At 38.9% G+C, this 18201-nt stretch overlaps 1 protein-coding gene across 1 annotated transcript in view; it reads right to left on the bottom strand.

Annotated features, from left to right (window-relative positions):
• The window catches only part of LOC132119590 (protein diaphanous homolog 3-like), a 312651-nt gene that overhangs the window by 68498 nt on the left and 225952 nt on the right, over positions 1–18201 (bottom strand). The window contains exon 25 of the mRNA XM_059529685.1: positions 8425–8560. Coding sequence (XP_059385668.1) covers positions 8425–8560 — 136 coding nt within the window. The remainder of the gene's footprint in view (positions 1–8424; positions 8561–18201) is intronic.

Raw genomic sequence — 18201 nt, 5'->3', positions numbered from 1 at the left:
TATCGGCCAGTGTTGTCCAGGGCTTGATGCGTTGTATCTGGTGCACTCTCAGCTCCATAACTCTGTAGCCCCTTCAAAGTGTCCGATTGACTCTCTGTAGCTTCCATCACAAGACTTCTGCTTGTTTGGGCAGAAAATGTTGTGGAACAACCCAGTCTAGACAGTGCTTGGGTAGTTTGATATAGCTTCCACTTCCTGAATCAACAATGACCACTGGGACATCTAAACACTTGCATTATTTTACAGAAATAGATTTCACAGACTGAATAATGCTCTCACAACTGTAGGAGTTTTTGATCAAGAATATGTGCAAGTGATTATAATGATTCACGGGTAAAGACCAATTATAAAGCAATCGTGTCCTCAGAGCAATTGTATTTTATATGTGTAATCAAAGAGCTTGTACAACCCAGATAGCGCCACGTTAAAATAATTTAAAATTATTTCCAGTATTTAGATTTGTTACTGTGTGCTTGTGCAAAAAATCACCATCATGGCTTGTGGTGGTTGTTAGGGTGTTACTAGTTGGTTGCTCACTGGCCCAAGTTGAAAGTGCACATTAAGTCTCTAAGATGTTCTGGTTCCTTGATATGGCTTCTGTCCTTTTTTTTTTTGTTTTTTTTTTTTTTTTTTTAAAGCAAGTCTACTAGATACTAAAATTTACCAAAATGTTGACTTTTTATAAATTGGCTGATAACAACAACAATACAGAAAACATTAACATCAACAATTTATTTGTTATACATTATAATAAAATGATATTTTTCTAGTAAATAAAAAAATAACAATTATTATCTATATCTATAATTATATATTATTCATATAATCACATGAAAGCAAGACTACATATACATGCAAAAACAAAAAACTCTGTCTTTCCCCTTCTATCCGCTGACCAAGGGCAGTGTGTGAATGAGTGTTGTGTGAATGGATTATTTTTTTTACTGCCAAGCACTAGGCCAAGAGCGAGTGGCTTGCACTGAACCTGTCCGCGAGAAAATGAGGCGTGAATGTCAATCACTTATCTCAGTGTTCCAACACCACACTCTTCACCCACAGGACCCTGGACTGCTGCAGCTGTCACAGCAACGCTTTAGAAACCAGAGCTCACAGACAGACAGACAGACCGAAAGGCACTAACGGACAGGTGTGAAAAGACAAAAGGTGCACAACTAAGCAGGTAACTCAGTACTACAGAAAATCCAGTCGATAAGAGAGCAGGAAGAAAACAAGAGAGGAATACTAGGGCCAAGGGGAGAAATAATGACTATTAACATGCTACTGAGTGGAGGCTTGAGGAAATAGATGTAATCATGAAAAAGTAGATAAATGTCTGATGCATCTGTGTGTGTGTGTGTTTTAGAGACTCGCTACACCCACAAGCACATCTACTGTTAAATCCGACCTAACTCATTACATGCAGCCTTGAACCAACACAATTTACAAGTAAGGGTCATGCTTAGAATATTTACTTCTTTCTGAGTAGAGCAAAAGCAGAGAGAGAGCGAGAGTCAAAGGAAATGAGAGTGAAAATGGACTGGGATACATGACAGTAGAAAGCACACAGTTTTCCAGTTCTTTTTTTTTCAAAAGATAGGACCAGGTAGTTGGGTTGCAGGAAGGACGGACGGACAAACAGTAAGGGTGTGATTTAAGGGAAATAGAGAAAGAGAGCGCGAACCCGAAAGAGTGATAAGTGATAGGAGGTGGCCTGCTGGGTCTTTGATGGAGGAGAGAGGGATGGATGGTGGCTTTAATAAAGAGCCGAGTGAAGAAGAGAGAGGAGGTGTGAGAGGGAAGGATATGGTGTGATTTAGACAGGAATAGAAAAGATGTTTGTCTTGATTGCTGTTGTCTCTCTTCTTACTCGCCTCCTTTCATAAATACAAGAGAAAGTGAATAGAAGCACTCAAACTGGAGAGAAACACTGAAAAAGAGAAAATCGCCATTCCTCAAAAAAAAAAAAAAACCTATACATCTACAGTGGGTATAGACTTCACATCACATTTTGTTGTTTTGCAGCCTGAAATAAAAATGTACAGATTTTTTAATATATATATATATATATATATATATATATATATATATATATATATATATATATATATATATATATATATATATATATATATATATATATATATGTATGTATGTATAAAAAGGCAGTCCTCAAGCAAGGCCAGATGCAGTTATGACTGAACGTTGCCAAAACGCAAAAGAGCTCACCCATTCCTTCAGTAAAGCATGGAGGTGGTAATATCCTGTTATGTGGTGTTTCTCTGCAGCAGGGACTTGAGCACTTGTCAGGATAAAAGGAAAAATGGATGGTGCAAAATACCATCAAATTATTGATGGTATCTGCCACCAAATCTGCCACCAAAGCACACAGCAAAACTGAGCACACAGTGGTTGAAGGAGAAAAAGGTGAATGTCCTTGCATGGCCTCGTCAGAGCCCAGACTTAAACCCCGCTGAAAATCTCTGGAATGGCTTGAAGCATGCAGTCCACAAACAGTCACCATCAAATTGAACTGAACTTGAGCACTTCTGCAAAGATGAGTGGGCAAATATTGTACAGTCTAGATGTGCAAAGTTAGTAGAGACAAAGCCCAACAGACTAGAGGCTGTAATTAAAGCAAAAGGTGGTTCAACAAAATACTGACATAAGGGTGAAACTTTTTCCAACTCGTTTTTTTTTTTTTTTTTGTGATGTATTTCAATTACTTACAGATTTCGTTCTACCTAGCATTCGTTCTACCGGTTCTCTAATCAGCTGTAAATTCCCTCAGGTGCGTGATTTCACATAGAGCAGCTGTTACTACACAGAGCCATTGTTAACTGAGAAGATGCGCAAATCCACGTTCATTTCAGCGTTTATTTGCGCATCTTCTCAGTTAACAACGGCTCTGTGTAGTAACAGCTGCTCTATGTGAAATCACGCACCTGAGGGAATTTACAGCTGATTAGAGAACCGGCTTTACTGACGAGATGCGCATTAACGATCGGCCAATCGTGATCGGAGCAGCCCTAGTTCAGAGTCAGTTTCATCAGCTCGTTTCTGAGCTCCAGGGAGCTGGGAGCCCCCCTGTGGCTTCTTCCTAGAGGAAAGCCGATATCTAGGACAGAGTAGCCAGAATATTGGGCTGTTACAGCACTTGCTGGAATTAGGAAGAGCACGGGAGACTGTTTGCTCTGTGTCTATGGATATGTGGCCTAATTCTGTTAGATGTCTGGTCTGTTGCTTTCAACGAGCACAGAGTCCCTCCCCTTTCTCTGAAAACATGTTCATGTAGTTCCCTCTACTCCTCCGGTCTGGTCTTGAATCATCACTCTCTCAGTGTGTGTGTGGCTCCAAAACATTTCAGATGAAACTAGTGCACAGCATCCTCTCCTGCTAACAGTGCCAAACCAATTTATTATATCTTTTCTCTCGGTCTCACATCCTACCACCCTCCAAAGAGCAGCCCGCTTACACTAACCCTAACGCATACAGAGCATCGCCTCTCTCACCAGGGCGGTTCAGATTACCACGGCGCTTTAATTGACAGTCTCCGTGGAGACGAACAGGAGAAGTGGCAACGGTAACCTGGAAACACAAAAGAGCCTATTTGTGCTGTCTGACTTCTGACGGGAGACAGACATCATCAAAAACTGAGAGTGAGAGATAAAGAGAGAGAGAGGGAGAATTGTTATCATTTTTGAATAAAAACCAGCCGTTCGTTCTCTTTTCTAAAGCAGTGCACACACTGCGCTTAGTGCAGCCCCGTGTGTTAAAGAGCTGCACACACACACACACACACACACACACACACACACACTGCCGGCACAGGCGTGTCACATCAGAGCTCTGAGTGCAGGAAAGAAAAGAGATAAAGAGGAACATGATTAGAAACTGGTGTGAAAGAGATTTGTGATAGAAAGCAGAAGGTGGAAGAGGAAGCAGAGATGGTCTCTCTTTAAAGGCGACAATCTCTGAGAAGCTCTTTGATGTCGCCCCTCTGTCTGCATCTCTGCTGCATCTGAGCCAGGACGAGTGCTTTATTTATATATATATATATATATATATATATATATATATATATATATATATATATATATATAATTCCTTTTTCCTTGGCACTACACAATTAATCGAAAAATAACTGCAGCAATTAACTAATTGGGAACAGTGTTCATTCAAATATTTCATTTTTTTTTACTCTTGTTGCAGTTAAATACTCTATTTGCAACGGCAATGGTTGCAACCACTCACAGACATTTCTACATGTCTAGCACGAATAGCCAAGTTTTAAAATTATGTATTTGAGTGTGTTTATTGCACTATGTATACTTTTGGCCCTATAGACTTTTTAAAATGTTGTTTTTTTTCCTTCCGTAATTTCCATCACGTCTAAATCGTGTGCTTTTTTGATGAAAATGGCTGACTCATTTTATAGCTAATATAACACGTATCACATATACACAAAATTAATTAATATTACATAAACAATAAAATCTATTAATTATAATTCTAAAATGTAACTATTAAAGCAGCGGAAATAAACCAATACTGTTCAAAAGTTTGGGGTCAGTAAGTTTTTTCTTTTTTTTGATTTTGTAAGAAATAATTTTATTCAGCAAGGATGCATTGAACCGATCAAAAGACTTCTACATTACAAAAAAATATTTTCAAATAAATGTTGATCTTTTGAACTTCTATTCATCAAAGAATCCTGAAGATTTAAAAAAAAAAAATACAAGAACAATTATTTTACATTTCAATAATATTTCATAAAATGACAGTTTAACAGTATATTTTATAAAATAAATGCAGCTTTGGTAAGTATAAGAGTATTTTGAAAAAATAAAAATAAAATCTCACAAACAATAAAGCTGTTGACAACCACAAACTTGAATGATAATGTAAAAAAGTTAAAGCTTAAAGTTAAAGAAAACATCCAGGTACTGTACGGTGTAATGAGCTTTGTTTATAACAGGAGCTTGCACTGAACTGCAACTTAACCATAAACTTAAACACTCTGGCACTACAACAGGAATAACAAAAACAGGAAAAGGAAAATGGCAGGAACACTGATTCAATTACATATGGCAGGTAGCAGTTAGCTGCCTTAGTGGCTGCCTGATCAAAAACAAAGACTATTGCAGCAAGCAGAGCTTTCATGCTTCAAGTAAGAAACTCTGTACTTCTTTGGCTCTGGTCTATCCTGTGATAATTTTTACCATAACACTGATTAGCACACGCTGGGGAGCTGCAGGGCAAGAACGGCTGCTCTGAGACTCAGCATCTGTGGACAACAGAGAGCAATCACACTGGTTGACTGGACAGGAAGTGGTATTAGCTGAAGAGACACCTGAGGCCTCCTGAAAGAACCACGTTTATAAACACTCAGACCAGTTGGGAGACTGCCAAAGCCTGCTCACATACACACATACACTAACGTACTCTTTTACACGCTCTCTACCTCGTGAACCTCTCTCTCTTTCTATCGGAACCAGAACACACTCCTCCACCTGTGGCTCAGCTACTCATCCTGGAGTGCAAGCAGAATGACGCAGAGTGTGTGAGAGAGATAGAGAGGTCCTACACTATAAGAGCCTGCATGCTCTGGTCAGTCCTTCTAGGAGGACACTGCTGGTGTCTGATTGATGATGAAAGGTGAGAAAAGAAAGAAATCGAGAGAGTACACACAAACAGGTGAGGAAGCACCCACAGGACACTTTAGAAATAAGGTTGGGACAATATAGCTTAAAAAAACATACCTGTATAAATAGCCAAAATGCATGGTTTTTGCTCTGAAATGGCTTTAAATTGTGAATAGCCATAATTAATAGCTATTGTCCAAAACGGATTCAAAATGTATAGATAATTAACCTACAGATATGCAAGGTTTTCAACTAAATGGTAGAATGGCAAATAATGATGTATTAAAATACAACAACATTTGAGGTCAGTACAATTTTTTTGTTTTTGAAAAATCTTTTATATTCACCAAGGCTGCTTTTACTTTATGTTCATTAAAATAAAAAGTATTGTTATTTATTCCCATGGTGACAAAAGTAGAATTCAACAGCCCTTACTCTAGTGTCACATGACCCTTCAGAAATCATTCTAACATGCTGATTTGCAAGTCAAGAAACAATTATTACTGCAAACAATTTTTTTTTTATCTGTCTATTATTAGCCTCCCAGTAATGCTGATGTAATTGGGTCAGTTTTGGCCTTTCCTAACTCTGATGTGTAAACTCTTATTGGAATAAACAACTCTAGGATGAAACAGAAATGCTCTGACAGACAATGAGAAAGCTGGATTGAGTGTTATGCACAAACTAGAAGAAGAATCTCAAACAAAGCAAAATAAAGAAATACAATGCAGACCGTTGATACACTGGGTAGCTGAATGAGATGTACTTGGACCCAAACCTTCTTTAGTTACACTCAGAGATGCATAACATTACAATGTAGAAACTATTCAATGGAGACAATAAGTTAGAGTAAGACTAAAACAAAGAAGAAAGTCTCATGTCTTAAGGTATAATCAGAGAGGCGAGTGAGTTAAGCAGAGGGCTGAAACTCTGTCTCTCGCTTGAATTCATCCGATGTACATGGTACATAAGTCTAACACGGACTGTCTGGATAGTGTGTAGTGCCCCCTGTTGAGCAAAGACAGCAGTGACATGTCAGTAAACCCTTACACAAGAGTCTCACTAAGCTGAAACAGGAGCACTTTGGTTCTGAATGACTGTGTCATGAGACACCTAATGAAATCCACATTAACTTGAAAAGGTTCATTAGAGACCTGCTCTAGAGACTTAAACACTGATATTTGTTTTAAATGAAAGTGAAGGACAGCAGTCCTTCAAGAGTTTAAAAAGAGAAAGAGAACAAAAAAAAGAGAAAAAGAATGAAACTAAACCTAGCAGAATCAGATGTGCTTCAGTGGTTGTCCTTTAAAAATCCAGATTTATTCAATTCTAGTGAGGATTATGCTTTAAACAGATACAAAAAAATTAGGTTTCACCCACCATCACATAAACTTGTCAAATTTATCTCCTAATATTCATTCTCCAGTTCTTAGCTTACCTCTGAAAACACTTTTACATGACTCACATTTTATGGATTGAATTCTATGGATTGAAGTGTCCAGCTACAGCATTAAAGTTCTGTTTAAAGTTAAAACAATACCAACTTTGAGCCACTGATCTTTCGAGGCATAGGCCTTACTTACTGATCAGTGAGATTTGATCGTTTCATTTGGGGGGGATTATTGATATTTTAAAGCCAACAGTCAATATATACTGGCCGATCTTAGATGTCAGTGGCACTTTCAAATTCTCACATTAGAAGTCTCCAGAACAGTGTAAAACTTTTTTCGAAACAAATTTAGAAATAGGTACAACTGCAGAAAACTATTTTCAAACGCAACTTTACAAACCTAGGCCCAAATTTAAGCCCTGTTCTGATCCATTATGCATAACTTTCTTTAAACACACACATATATATTATTTTATTATTATTATTTAAAGTCCTGTGTTCCACAGATTTAAAAAAAAATCATACAGGCTTTAAATAAACATTTTAATTTATTTTCTATGTACCGTATTTTCCGGACTATAAGTCACACTTTTTTTCATAGTTTGGGTGGTCCTGCGACTTATAGTCAGGTGCGACTTATTTATCAAAATTAATTCCTCACCACCTCACATCTTACCATTACCAAACACCTCATTCACTGCTGACTCCTCATCACGCCACACTCCATATTTTCATTTGTAAGTGTGCTTTTGTGTTGTGTTTTTTCTATTAAGTGCATGAAGAACACACTTCAGGCTGCTCTTCTGCTGTATTGACTAGAGTGAGACCTGATACAGACACAGAACTCATCCCAGTGAACACTGTGAGCCCGCTGTGTGCGTGTTCATCATCACACACATTCCTCAAACTGCAGGGGGCAAGTACGAGTGGCAACATATATTACAGCAAACTCATTTCATGTGTGTGTCTCATGAGTGCACAAAGCCTGTTTGTAATCCAATCACATATCTAATAACATCATGCATTGCATTGCATCATCATGATGTTGATGCTCGCTCAGATAAGTGTGTAAGTGCAGAGCAGCTTGATTCAGAACTGAGAGTCACTATAAAGTAAAATCTTCAACATCATGAAAGTCACAGCATTGAATCAAGCATTTCTATTGTATTTATGCATGTGTGTGTGTGTGGTATTATAACAGCGATGGGCTGTTCACATGGTAACAGATTGACAACAGGACACACATACGCTCTCACTCGTGTCCCTCTTCTGTTGGTTTAAAACAAGCTCCTAGGAACGTGTGCAGGGACTCGTTTCATCCATCTTCAAAGGTGATTTTTTTAAAGCTCACTCTCGTGAAAACTTTCAGTGAGTAACTGATAAACATCTCACCTGTGTTGACCTCCAGCAGTCTCCTCTTCTTCATCTGCTGCTCCTGCTTCTCTCGTTCCGCCTTCTCTTTGGCTATCCTCGCTTTCCTCTGCTTCTCATCCGCCTCTCTTCTCCTTGCATTCTCCTTCACTGATTGCTAGAGAGAAAAAAGACAGAGATAGAGCAGACTACTAAGGAAACTAGGAAAGTCTGAAGCAAATAGATGTGCACTGTTTTGTGGCGACATTTCAGTTCTTTAGGTTTGTGTTGTGTTATACGTTTAAATGTTTACAACTCAACAACCTGACAGAAGCCTGACTTCAAAAAACAGAAAAAGTTATAAGTAAAAAGTGAATAAAACTTGTATATAAATTATAAGTGAATTGTGATTAACAAACATTAGTACAACATACACTACCATTTAATCATTTTGAGACAGAAAAACGTGGTAGAGCATTCTTTACCCTTCATACCCTCCAATAAACCATTCTGTCAAATATTCAGAGGATCCTGACACCTCTGTACTGGACTGTTGGAAAAGCTTTCAGCTCATTGACATTTTGTGCTTTCTGTGCTGCCACCACTCGTTCCAAATCCCATCAAAGATTTTCAATGGGATTAAACCTGGAGGCCGAGATGGCCACTCAAGGACATTCCAGGACCCATCCCTGAAACAAGTGCTGGTAGACTTGGATGTATACTCCGGATCATTGTCTCACTGGAAAGTCCAATGTTACCAAGCCTTAATTTACACACTGAAGGCATCACACTCTTCGCCAAAATGGCTTGAAAATTCAAAGAGCCCGTGGTGCCAGTCACATGGAAAGACAGCCATTTCCTACAGCAACAAAACACCTGACTGATCCAACCCAAATGAGTTGATGCTTAAGCTAGCTGAAACCATATAAATCAGCCTTTAATATTATAAAAAGGAAATGTGTGTCATTCAGTTATCCAGGGTTGCAAACTCATCATGGGTGAAAAATGTGACAAAGATGAGTTATCACTGTCAATCATGGATCAATTTGATTCACTCTTGTAATTTTTTACACTCACGTTTGTCATTCCTGAAACATTAAAACTTATGAGGATGGTTTGGTCCTCTTACACATTTCTTCAAACTGTGAATGAAGTATAAACTGAGAAAAGGGCACTTCCATTATGGCCCAACTGACTGAGCTTACTCACGCGGAAACTCCTGATATAATCAATAACTAACTACACAGTGAATATCTTATTTTAGTTGTGAATGTTTTCTTTTTGTCTTGTTATAATAGGATCTGTGAGTGTGTAGAACTAAGCAAACTTGCAAAAACAAAAATTAGATCAGAGCAGATTCTGACTAACCTACAATAAACAGTTCTGATTGGCTACGTTTACGAGCACAATTTGTGGTTCAATCGGATTGAATTCATTGATGAATCTGAATTTAGTGTTTACAATGACGCTAAATAAAGTGATCGGGTTGATGTGCACTTATGTCACAAACTTCAAATCTGAATTTATTTTAAAAATGCCCCTTCCCACGGCCAAACCAGGTTGCCTGTGGATGAGAATGCAAAACAAGGACTGGTGGAAGGTTGTCCTGCTCCACTTCACAGTTGCCGTGTGAAAGGAGAGTTTTATAATGACAGGGCACGCATTTATACAACACTTTAGTCAAAAGGAAGAACCGCTCATTCCGCACCTCATTACGCTATTTCTGCATCATTGCACATGCGCAGTCCTTCAGTTTCATTATTCAATCCGATCGAGTGTTTACATGCACTCTCAATTGTATTTGAAAAGGAATAAACCACCAACTTCCATACGATCGGAATTTAATTCTGATCAAGCTCGGTTGGATTGATTAAGGTTTTTATATAAAGGCTTTTCAGTTCAACTGAGCCATCAATCAAATTACAAACAGATTATTTGGTTGCATGTAAACGTAGCCACTGGATTCAACAGAGATGCCTGTGATTGGCTGCAATACTCAATACACGTTGTAAATAGAAACTTTTGGGTTTGTAATTCGAAACCAGAGCATGCACACAAAAACACACTGGAATGTTTGAAAGTGGGTGACTTAAAGCAGGTACAGAATTGAGTACTGGAACTGTATAAAAAAAAATAAAATAAAATAAAAAAAATAAAAAAAAACCTTTCATTAACTAAGGCACTTTATTCTCAGGATTTCAAATTGTTCTGAGCACTTCAGACATCTCCAAGAAAATTTGTGGGGCAAGAACGGAGCAAAATTTCCCCTTCTTGCTGGCTTTCTTTTCTTTTTGGACCATTAGTGGTTCAAGAGGGTTGTTAGAAATCTATAACTCCTCTTTTGGTTTGATGAGGGCTACTTTTTCAGGTGTAAGAAGAACACTCGTCCAATCAGACCAAGCTATCAAGAAAGTAACATCATTAGAGCAGTCACCTTGTCCTAACACTTCGTATGCCTCTTTCTTCAGCTCTCTTTTTCTCTGCAGCCTTAAAAGCCTTTTCTAGATAATGGATGTATTTCTAAGTGTGCGGAAAGAGCCAGTGGCACAGCTTACACAAAGGTAAGGTGTAAGAGGCAAAAGACGAACAGATTTAATGAGAAAGGCAGAAAGAAATAGTGGGGAGAGGGAGTTCAACACAAATGGAGATATAAAGACAGCTGAGGAATAACCTGAATTCATAATTCAATAATTTGAATAAAGGTATGAGTACTCGATTTCTGAATTCTAAAGAAGTTAAATGTATTTACAGAAGTAATGCACATATCCTTGGTTCAGAACTTACTTCTCTCACACATAAGCAAATGAATATATTCGAAGCAGTTTTTTTCTATTCAAAGTTAAACGTAAAAACAGGGTGTTTCAACATTAGATTTCACCATTATATCTAATATTTGTCTCGTGGAAAACCTCTCTCCACACCTGCTCTAGGGGATTGACAAAAAAATAAAAAACACCTTTGTGAATGGCTAAAGTATACTTGGCTGCCTGTTTTCTGCACAGCTCACAAATCTCGAACAGATCTATACTTGCAGCAGAGGTCCCTTAAATGAGAAGGAAATATGGCTATTGACGGCGGGTCAGAACAGAGTATAAGTCACATGATAACGAGGCTTATTCCCCATTGTGTGCAGCGGATTACGGCCACAGTCTGTGATCACAGTAAATCCTGACGAGGGGAAGAGGATGGTGAGATGGAAGGTGGGCTAAATAAGCTTTCCTCTCCACATCCCTGTGACTGTGCGCACACACAGAGTGCTTTAAACACTTTCATTAGAATTAGGGGAGAATGAAAAGCAGCAGTGCGTGACCTCACGCTTGGTAGCACGGACATCAATATCAACACTAATACAAGAGGTGGATTCACAATGACCCTGCCCTACCTTCGACACTTTCAGACTTCTAATTCAGTTTGCGACTTTATCACTGATGATAAAGTCACTGATGTTGGCTAAATGCAAATTCTACACATTTCAAAACACTTGACTTTCCTATGCTACTCAAGAATCCGATTTGACAGTAAAAGTTCTCACTGACAAAGCAAATAAGGCAACTAAATTCACATTCAGGCTTGTTTCTGAGCCAGCAACTTGCTCAGCTGAGCTTTCTACACAGAATGTGATGTTAGTGTTAGGCACCTATACTGGGAAACGGCGGTATTGCACAGATGTTGTTTCAACACTTCAGGAGCACTACACGGAAGGAGGTCTTATCTAACGTGCTCTGTTTGTGACCGTTAGCCTCATCTGAACTGCATGTGACAGTTAAGTCAATGCAACCTCTCACACAGCCACCGGGTAAAGCATCGATAGCAGTTTAGAGCAAGAGATTGTCAACAGGCATGGCGATTAAGTAGACAGCACCTCGGTGTACAACAGCTTCGGCATGAGTCAGCGTTCAGGAGCAGATGGGCCTACCCTGAACGCTGAGTGAACTAGTTATTAGATGTTCAATAACAGCTCTGTGGAAAATTTGTAGAAGTCTGAGGATGTTCCATCATGCCTATTCAGCATAAGAGCTGGTCTAATCCCTGACTGAACATCATGATTGAAGAATTAATGACAAGAACAGGCGCTTACAGAAACGTCACAACTAAAGAAATGTATGCTTCCACACTGAATGGCATTATTATGTGCTTTTACACACTTCACTATTAAAGCTATAGAAAAAGAGCAGTTTGCTAAAGAAATCAAGCATAAAAACAAGGACGTTTTCTAAAGAATTATGATTACCTTTATTCACATATAGGTTGAATTTTAACACACACAGGTCACAAAACCTGAATTTTTTTTTTGTTTTGTTTAATGAGTAGAAATGGTAGTTTCAATTATATGAGACACCTTAAAGGATGCACTACATTGTGTTTATATTGATTCTTTTGGATATAGACAGTACAGTGTGCCGCTAGAGATACAAGCAAATCTCACAATGCTGAATAAATACTGAAACGGTGTAACTTCAGTCTGAGTCAATAACAATCCCTGTTTAACGTACGCTCACCAATGTTGAATTTAATTGAATGTGAATCAAAGCCACTGTCCCAGTTACTCCCAGTACTGTTGATCTCACACAGTGTATAAAGCTGCCAATGGCTGTGAAAGCATCAGAGATAGAGAGGCATTGAATGAATATTGACTTACATTTTGGTTTGTATTTCACAAAGGTGCTGTACCAGTTACCAGTACATTCCACAAAATGTTTAGTAATTTACAGTATTCATACCGGTTTGGAACAGCATGAGGGACAGTTAATGAGAATTTTCATTGCTAAGTAGGGCTTTTAAAGAGTTAACAGCAGGGCGCTACCTCGTAAATTCTCATGAATACACACACTCAGAGATGCACAAAATAAAGGTGATGAGAGTTCAGGGAGAGAAAGAGCGTGAGAGGATGGGGTTACCCACACACACACAATGTTTGCTGTTAGCCATAGTCAGCATCCGTGTATGTGTGTTAATGACTGATGAATGGAAGAATCCCACACAAAGCTGAGGTGAAGAAACTCCTCAGAATACACTATCCATCTCTCTGCCCCCCACACACACCATAACAAATCATTACTGATGAACTTTAACAGCTGGGCCATGCTCTCTCTGGACATAGTGTACAACATCAGCCATCAACCTCTGTGTTATACCCCTTTATAACAGACAAGGTCTGGCCCCAGTCAATGTGTTTCCAGTGTAGACATTGGTATGATGGTTTTAGGTCATAAGAAATTTAAACCTGCTGTGTTTAATCTAACAAACATTAGACCAGGGGACAGGATAATATCCTTACAATGTAAAGTTTTCAAATAATAAAAATCAATTCAGTCCTTCTAGACCAGTGGTAACCAAACTCTGTCCTGGAGGGCTGGTGTCCAACGGAATTTAGCTCCAACTTGCCTCAACACACATGCCTAGAAGTTTCAAGTATGCCTAGTAAGACCCTGATTAGCTGATTCAGGTGTGTTTGATTAGGGTTGAGCTGAACTCTGCAGAACACCGGCCCTCCAGGACCAAGTTTGGTGACCCCTGTTCTAGATCAAAGGCCCATTGCCACCAAGAATGATAACTGTACATATAAAGTTTTAATAATCATTCTAATTCTATTAGAATAGGGAAGTCCACACCACAACTATAACACTAACAACACAAAGGAACATTGCCGTTGAAAGCCAACCAGAATCCACTCCACTTTAAAGTGCTTGAGCATATAATGTAAAGCTACTTTGTTGTGTTGCAAACCTACTCCAGTGACTATTTTCCATTCCAATCTTAAATAAAACATTTAGAAATGCTATACAAATGTTATTATATATACATAACTTCAGACTTCATAAAGCCAATTTGCGATGCATAGATGGTGAATTAATTACATTACTTCGGGTGTTCAAATATGCTTAATTACAAGAAAGACTCCTAGAGTGTTTGTTTGTGTGCTGGTTTTGTGTTAATAGAATCAAAACAGCTTTTAGCCCAGGCACCATTTTGGTGAAAAATGCAGGATCAAGTGAGCTCCTGAAAAGAAGCATGGGTGCAAAATGTTTGCATTTAGTTTCTCAATCTCTGCAAACTTTTGCACTTTTATCTCTTTGAGTCTATTTAAATCCGCATTCACACTGAGAGAGATGACTCCATGTGAGCTGAACAAAATGTGTCAGAAAGAGTCTAAAATGCTGTTACAAGTGATTGATGCATGGCAAACTCTAAACTCAAAGCTGGGGCTCTCATAAGACATGCCTTAATATAGATCACAACAGCTGGCTGCCTACCTCATATAACCCCGCTAATCTGATGAAGCCACTCTACAAATCTGCTCGGCTCCTGCCAAGCCCGACGTGCCTGATTAGACTCCGCCCACTCTCCCAGTCAACAGGGAACTAAACTCCTCACTTCTCATGCATAAATGGCCTTTAACTGTGTTAAGGTGGAGAGCGAGGGGAAAGATATAAACACAGGGTGCAGAAATTAGGACAGAACTCTGTGGTCTCCCTTGCCCCGAAATCGTCTGTTTTCTCATTACAGAGCTGATCTCCATTTTCTAGTCATCATTTGAAGTTAATTACTGCAGTCATGCCAGGAATGGGGCCCTCACTATTTCCCCCTTGCTCACATCAAATTCAGTTTGACAGGAGACAATTCAGGGAGATACAGACACACTATGGAGGGTTACAGTGACCAAAGCTAATTTTACTACAGTAATTGCTTTGGCATCGAACGAAATGGTGCCATTTTGTTCATGTTAAAGAGTACCTCTGAGGCAAATTGAAGGGGGAAAAAAACATCAAAGCAAAATGAAAGACTCATCAATGGCAGTAATCAAGCTTTTTTGACACATTTCAGATTTCACGTGAACCTGTTTTAGTGATTCCTATGTAATAGTGTTGGGCGTTATGGGTGGAGCAAGAGAGAGACTCTTTGTTCGTATAAACAATAATCGAAAAAATATACTTTCAGACATACTTATAAACTAACGTTAAATATAAAAATACTGTATTTAAAACAGCTAGTTCATATATAGTCGGACACAACTGTCATATGGCGCGTCCTGTAACAAATCTGCCGCATCTATGCATGAAAGTTATCAGTCTAATTGTCAACAGTGAAAATCAATAGTAGATTTCATTTAGATTTAGAAGTCCAACAGTTTAACACTAATATTGGGCATAAACGAACGCGTTACATATAAAGTATTCAAAACAGGTTTGTTCATATATTTGGAGTAAAGTTCAATTGAACTGATGCAGTAAGTCTATGTAATATTTTCCACATGAGCGATCCGGACACGCACAAGGACAGTGCGGACGCGGACTTCTTCCATTTATACTTCCTAAAGCATATGCTGATGGTCCGCTCTGCAACAAACATGTGAACAAACAATTGCCAAGAATTATTGCACATCTGACTGTCTTTATATTCTTTTATTGACGGATTGCACAGGTTCGAATAGCAATGGGCTTCTTCAAACTGCCTGCACATGTGCAGTTCTGCTTTTGAAGCCTACTGACCGCGTGCAGGCTTCATCCACAGACGTACATCGTCTGCACATATAAGGTATTTCATTGCACTTTAACAAGTAATCTGAATGGCCTATATATGTGCAATATTTTAAAGGAGCCTTCACTAACTGAGTTTAATGCCACAGTTGTTAGAATGCTTCTCATTCTTGTTTCTGTGGCGATGCGTCGGTCTCGTCATGGTGCGCACGGTCCGGAGCGCTGTATGATTAAAGCCTCTGTTTATACTTTCTGCGTCTGCGATTTCGCTATGGACCGCTAGGTAGGCATGACGTAAATTTTTTGTGTAGACAAGTGAACCAAACTGAGAGACCATTTTGAAGGCTCAGGAATCACTTTGCAGGTGTTTTGAATTGATTAGTTGACTGGCATGTCACCATATTCTAATTTGTTGAGATTGTGATTTGGTGGGTTTTTGTTAAATGTGAGCCTAAATCATCACAATGAGAAGAACCAAAGACTTAAACTACTTCAGTCTGTGTGCATTGAATTTAATACACAAGTTTCACAATTTGAGTTGAATTACTGAAATGAACTTTTTCGCAACATTCTAATTCATTCATTGAGAAGCACCTGTATATATATATATATATTTTACATATATTTTATTAATGACAAAGATTCTGATTCTTATGATGCCTTACAACTCAATCCAAGTGAGGAGCTCTTGGGTTTTTGAAACAGTCATTATCATTGAGATGAACTATATCAAATCTTGTATTTACTGCACTGATAGCTCTTATAGCACACTATATAAGCATTTTAATGAACTTATATATCATAAATAGCAATTATAAGTCTTGAATTGTTGCTTTACGAGTTGTGCCAAGAAGAGATGAGCAAATGCCCATTTTCCATCCTGCTCTCTCTCTTTTTCCGGCTGCAGGTCATCCCATGTTCACCCACTCTCCCTTGTCTGTCTGCCATTAGCCATGGTCAATTGGATTCCTGTCAGCACCGCCAAACTGCTGCTAGTCTATTTCAAACGGGTGGATGAGCAGAGAGGGCCAACTCTCACACACACGTGCAAACTAAAAGACTCTGAAACACATAGTTCAATCTAAAATGACTAGCACTCAGTGCACTGGGGGCTCAGGGCAGGCAAGGGCATGTCCAACATTAGCATCCTTTTGAATGTTAGTGATGAGGATCACACAGAATGAACCTTATGCAGCAGAATGTTCACCTCGTCACCTTCCTCACCTGGTCGGTCTGTTATGAGGAAGGTTGTGACAACACTTTACATGTTTTACTTTACATGTAACAGTGTGGCTATTTGCCGATAAGACAGAGCTGCCAGCTAAAGGTCAAAAGTCAACTGTAGTAATGACTTCTAATTCTAATGAGTTGTGGTTGCCACAGCAACTCCCATGGTACAAGATTATGGGGTATGATTCAGAGGTTTGGCAAGGCTTGTGAGGCTCTCTTGAGATTTAGTCTCATAATTAACTGCTGCTTAAAACAATTCACCCCCTTTTTTGTAAAAAAAATTTTTTTGAGTATTTTACAAGTAAGGATATGTTCCTAGAACAACGAACCTGTAGCTCAGAGCGAGGTGGGAAATCAAATTACTATTAACACTGCACCTAAGAGTCATGTCACAAATACTTTTATTTTCAAAAAGCACAAGCCACAATGAGGCTGCACAGATTTTCAGTATTCAAATGATCTAGTATTATTTATCTAGTATTCAAATGTGCTATGATGCCCAAAAATGCTGCCGACTTAACTCACTGGGTTTAGAAACACATACAATGTTCCTATATGGAGAAGAAGAGAAAAAAGGTGAGGTGAGGTGGGATCTTCATCTCTCCCTACACAAATTCAAATTCAATCACAACAGTCTGATTTGCAGGAACGGTCATTTGCTGCTGCAGCATTATTACTTTCTTTTTCTCCACGCTTTTTAATTTAACACTGTGTGGCTCCCATATTAGTCTGTCTCCGAGTCCTAGTCTGTCTTTTTCTTTCTTAATTTTTGTCACTTTTCCAACCTAGTAAAGAGAACAGGAAAACAGGGTGAGAAAGTCTGAATGGAATGTGTGTGTGTGTGTGCGTGTGCAAGTATGTGTCCACGCTTCTGGGAATCAGTGGAGCAACAGCCAAAAACAATCTCCATCAAAACAAAGCGGTCAGAACTGAAGAGAAAGCACAGGAGAGATGTTACTGAAAGGATGACTAAGCATGTGTGGCTGCAGGTCTGCATGTGTGTGTGAGTGTTTGGCGTGCAGGAATGTGTGAGTGCATACAGTGCTGCGGTAAGGTAAGTGTGTATGAAGGCCTGTAGCCTCCTGCTCTACTGCTGGTCCCCTGCCACTCC

The sequence above is a fragment of the Carassius carassius genome, chromosome 38 (assembly GCF_963082965.1).
Source record: "Carassius carassius chromosome 38, fCarCar2.1, whole genome shotgun sequence".
Taxonomy (NCBI): Eukaryota; Metazoa; Chordata; class Actinopteri; order Cypriniformes; family Cyprinidae; genus Carassius; species Carassius carassius.
This window is presented reverse-complemented; position numbering and strand designations above follow the sequence as displayed.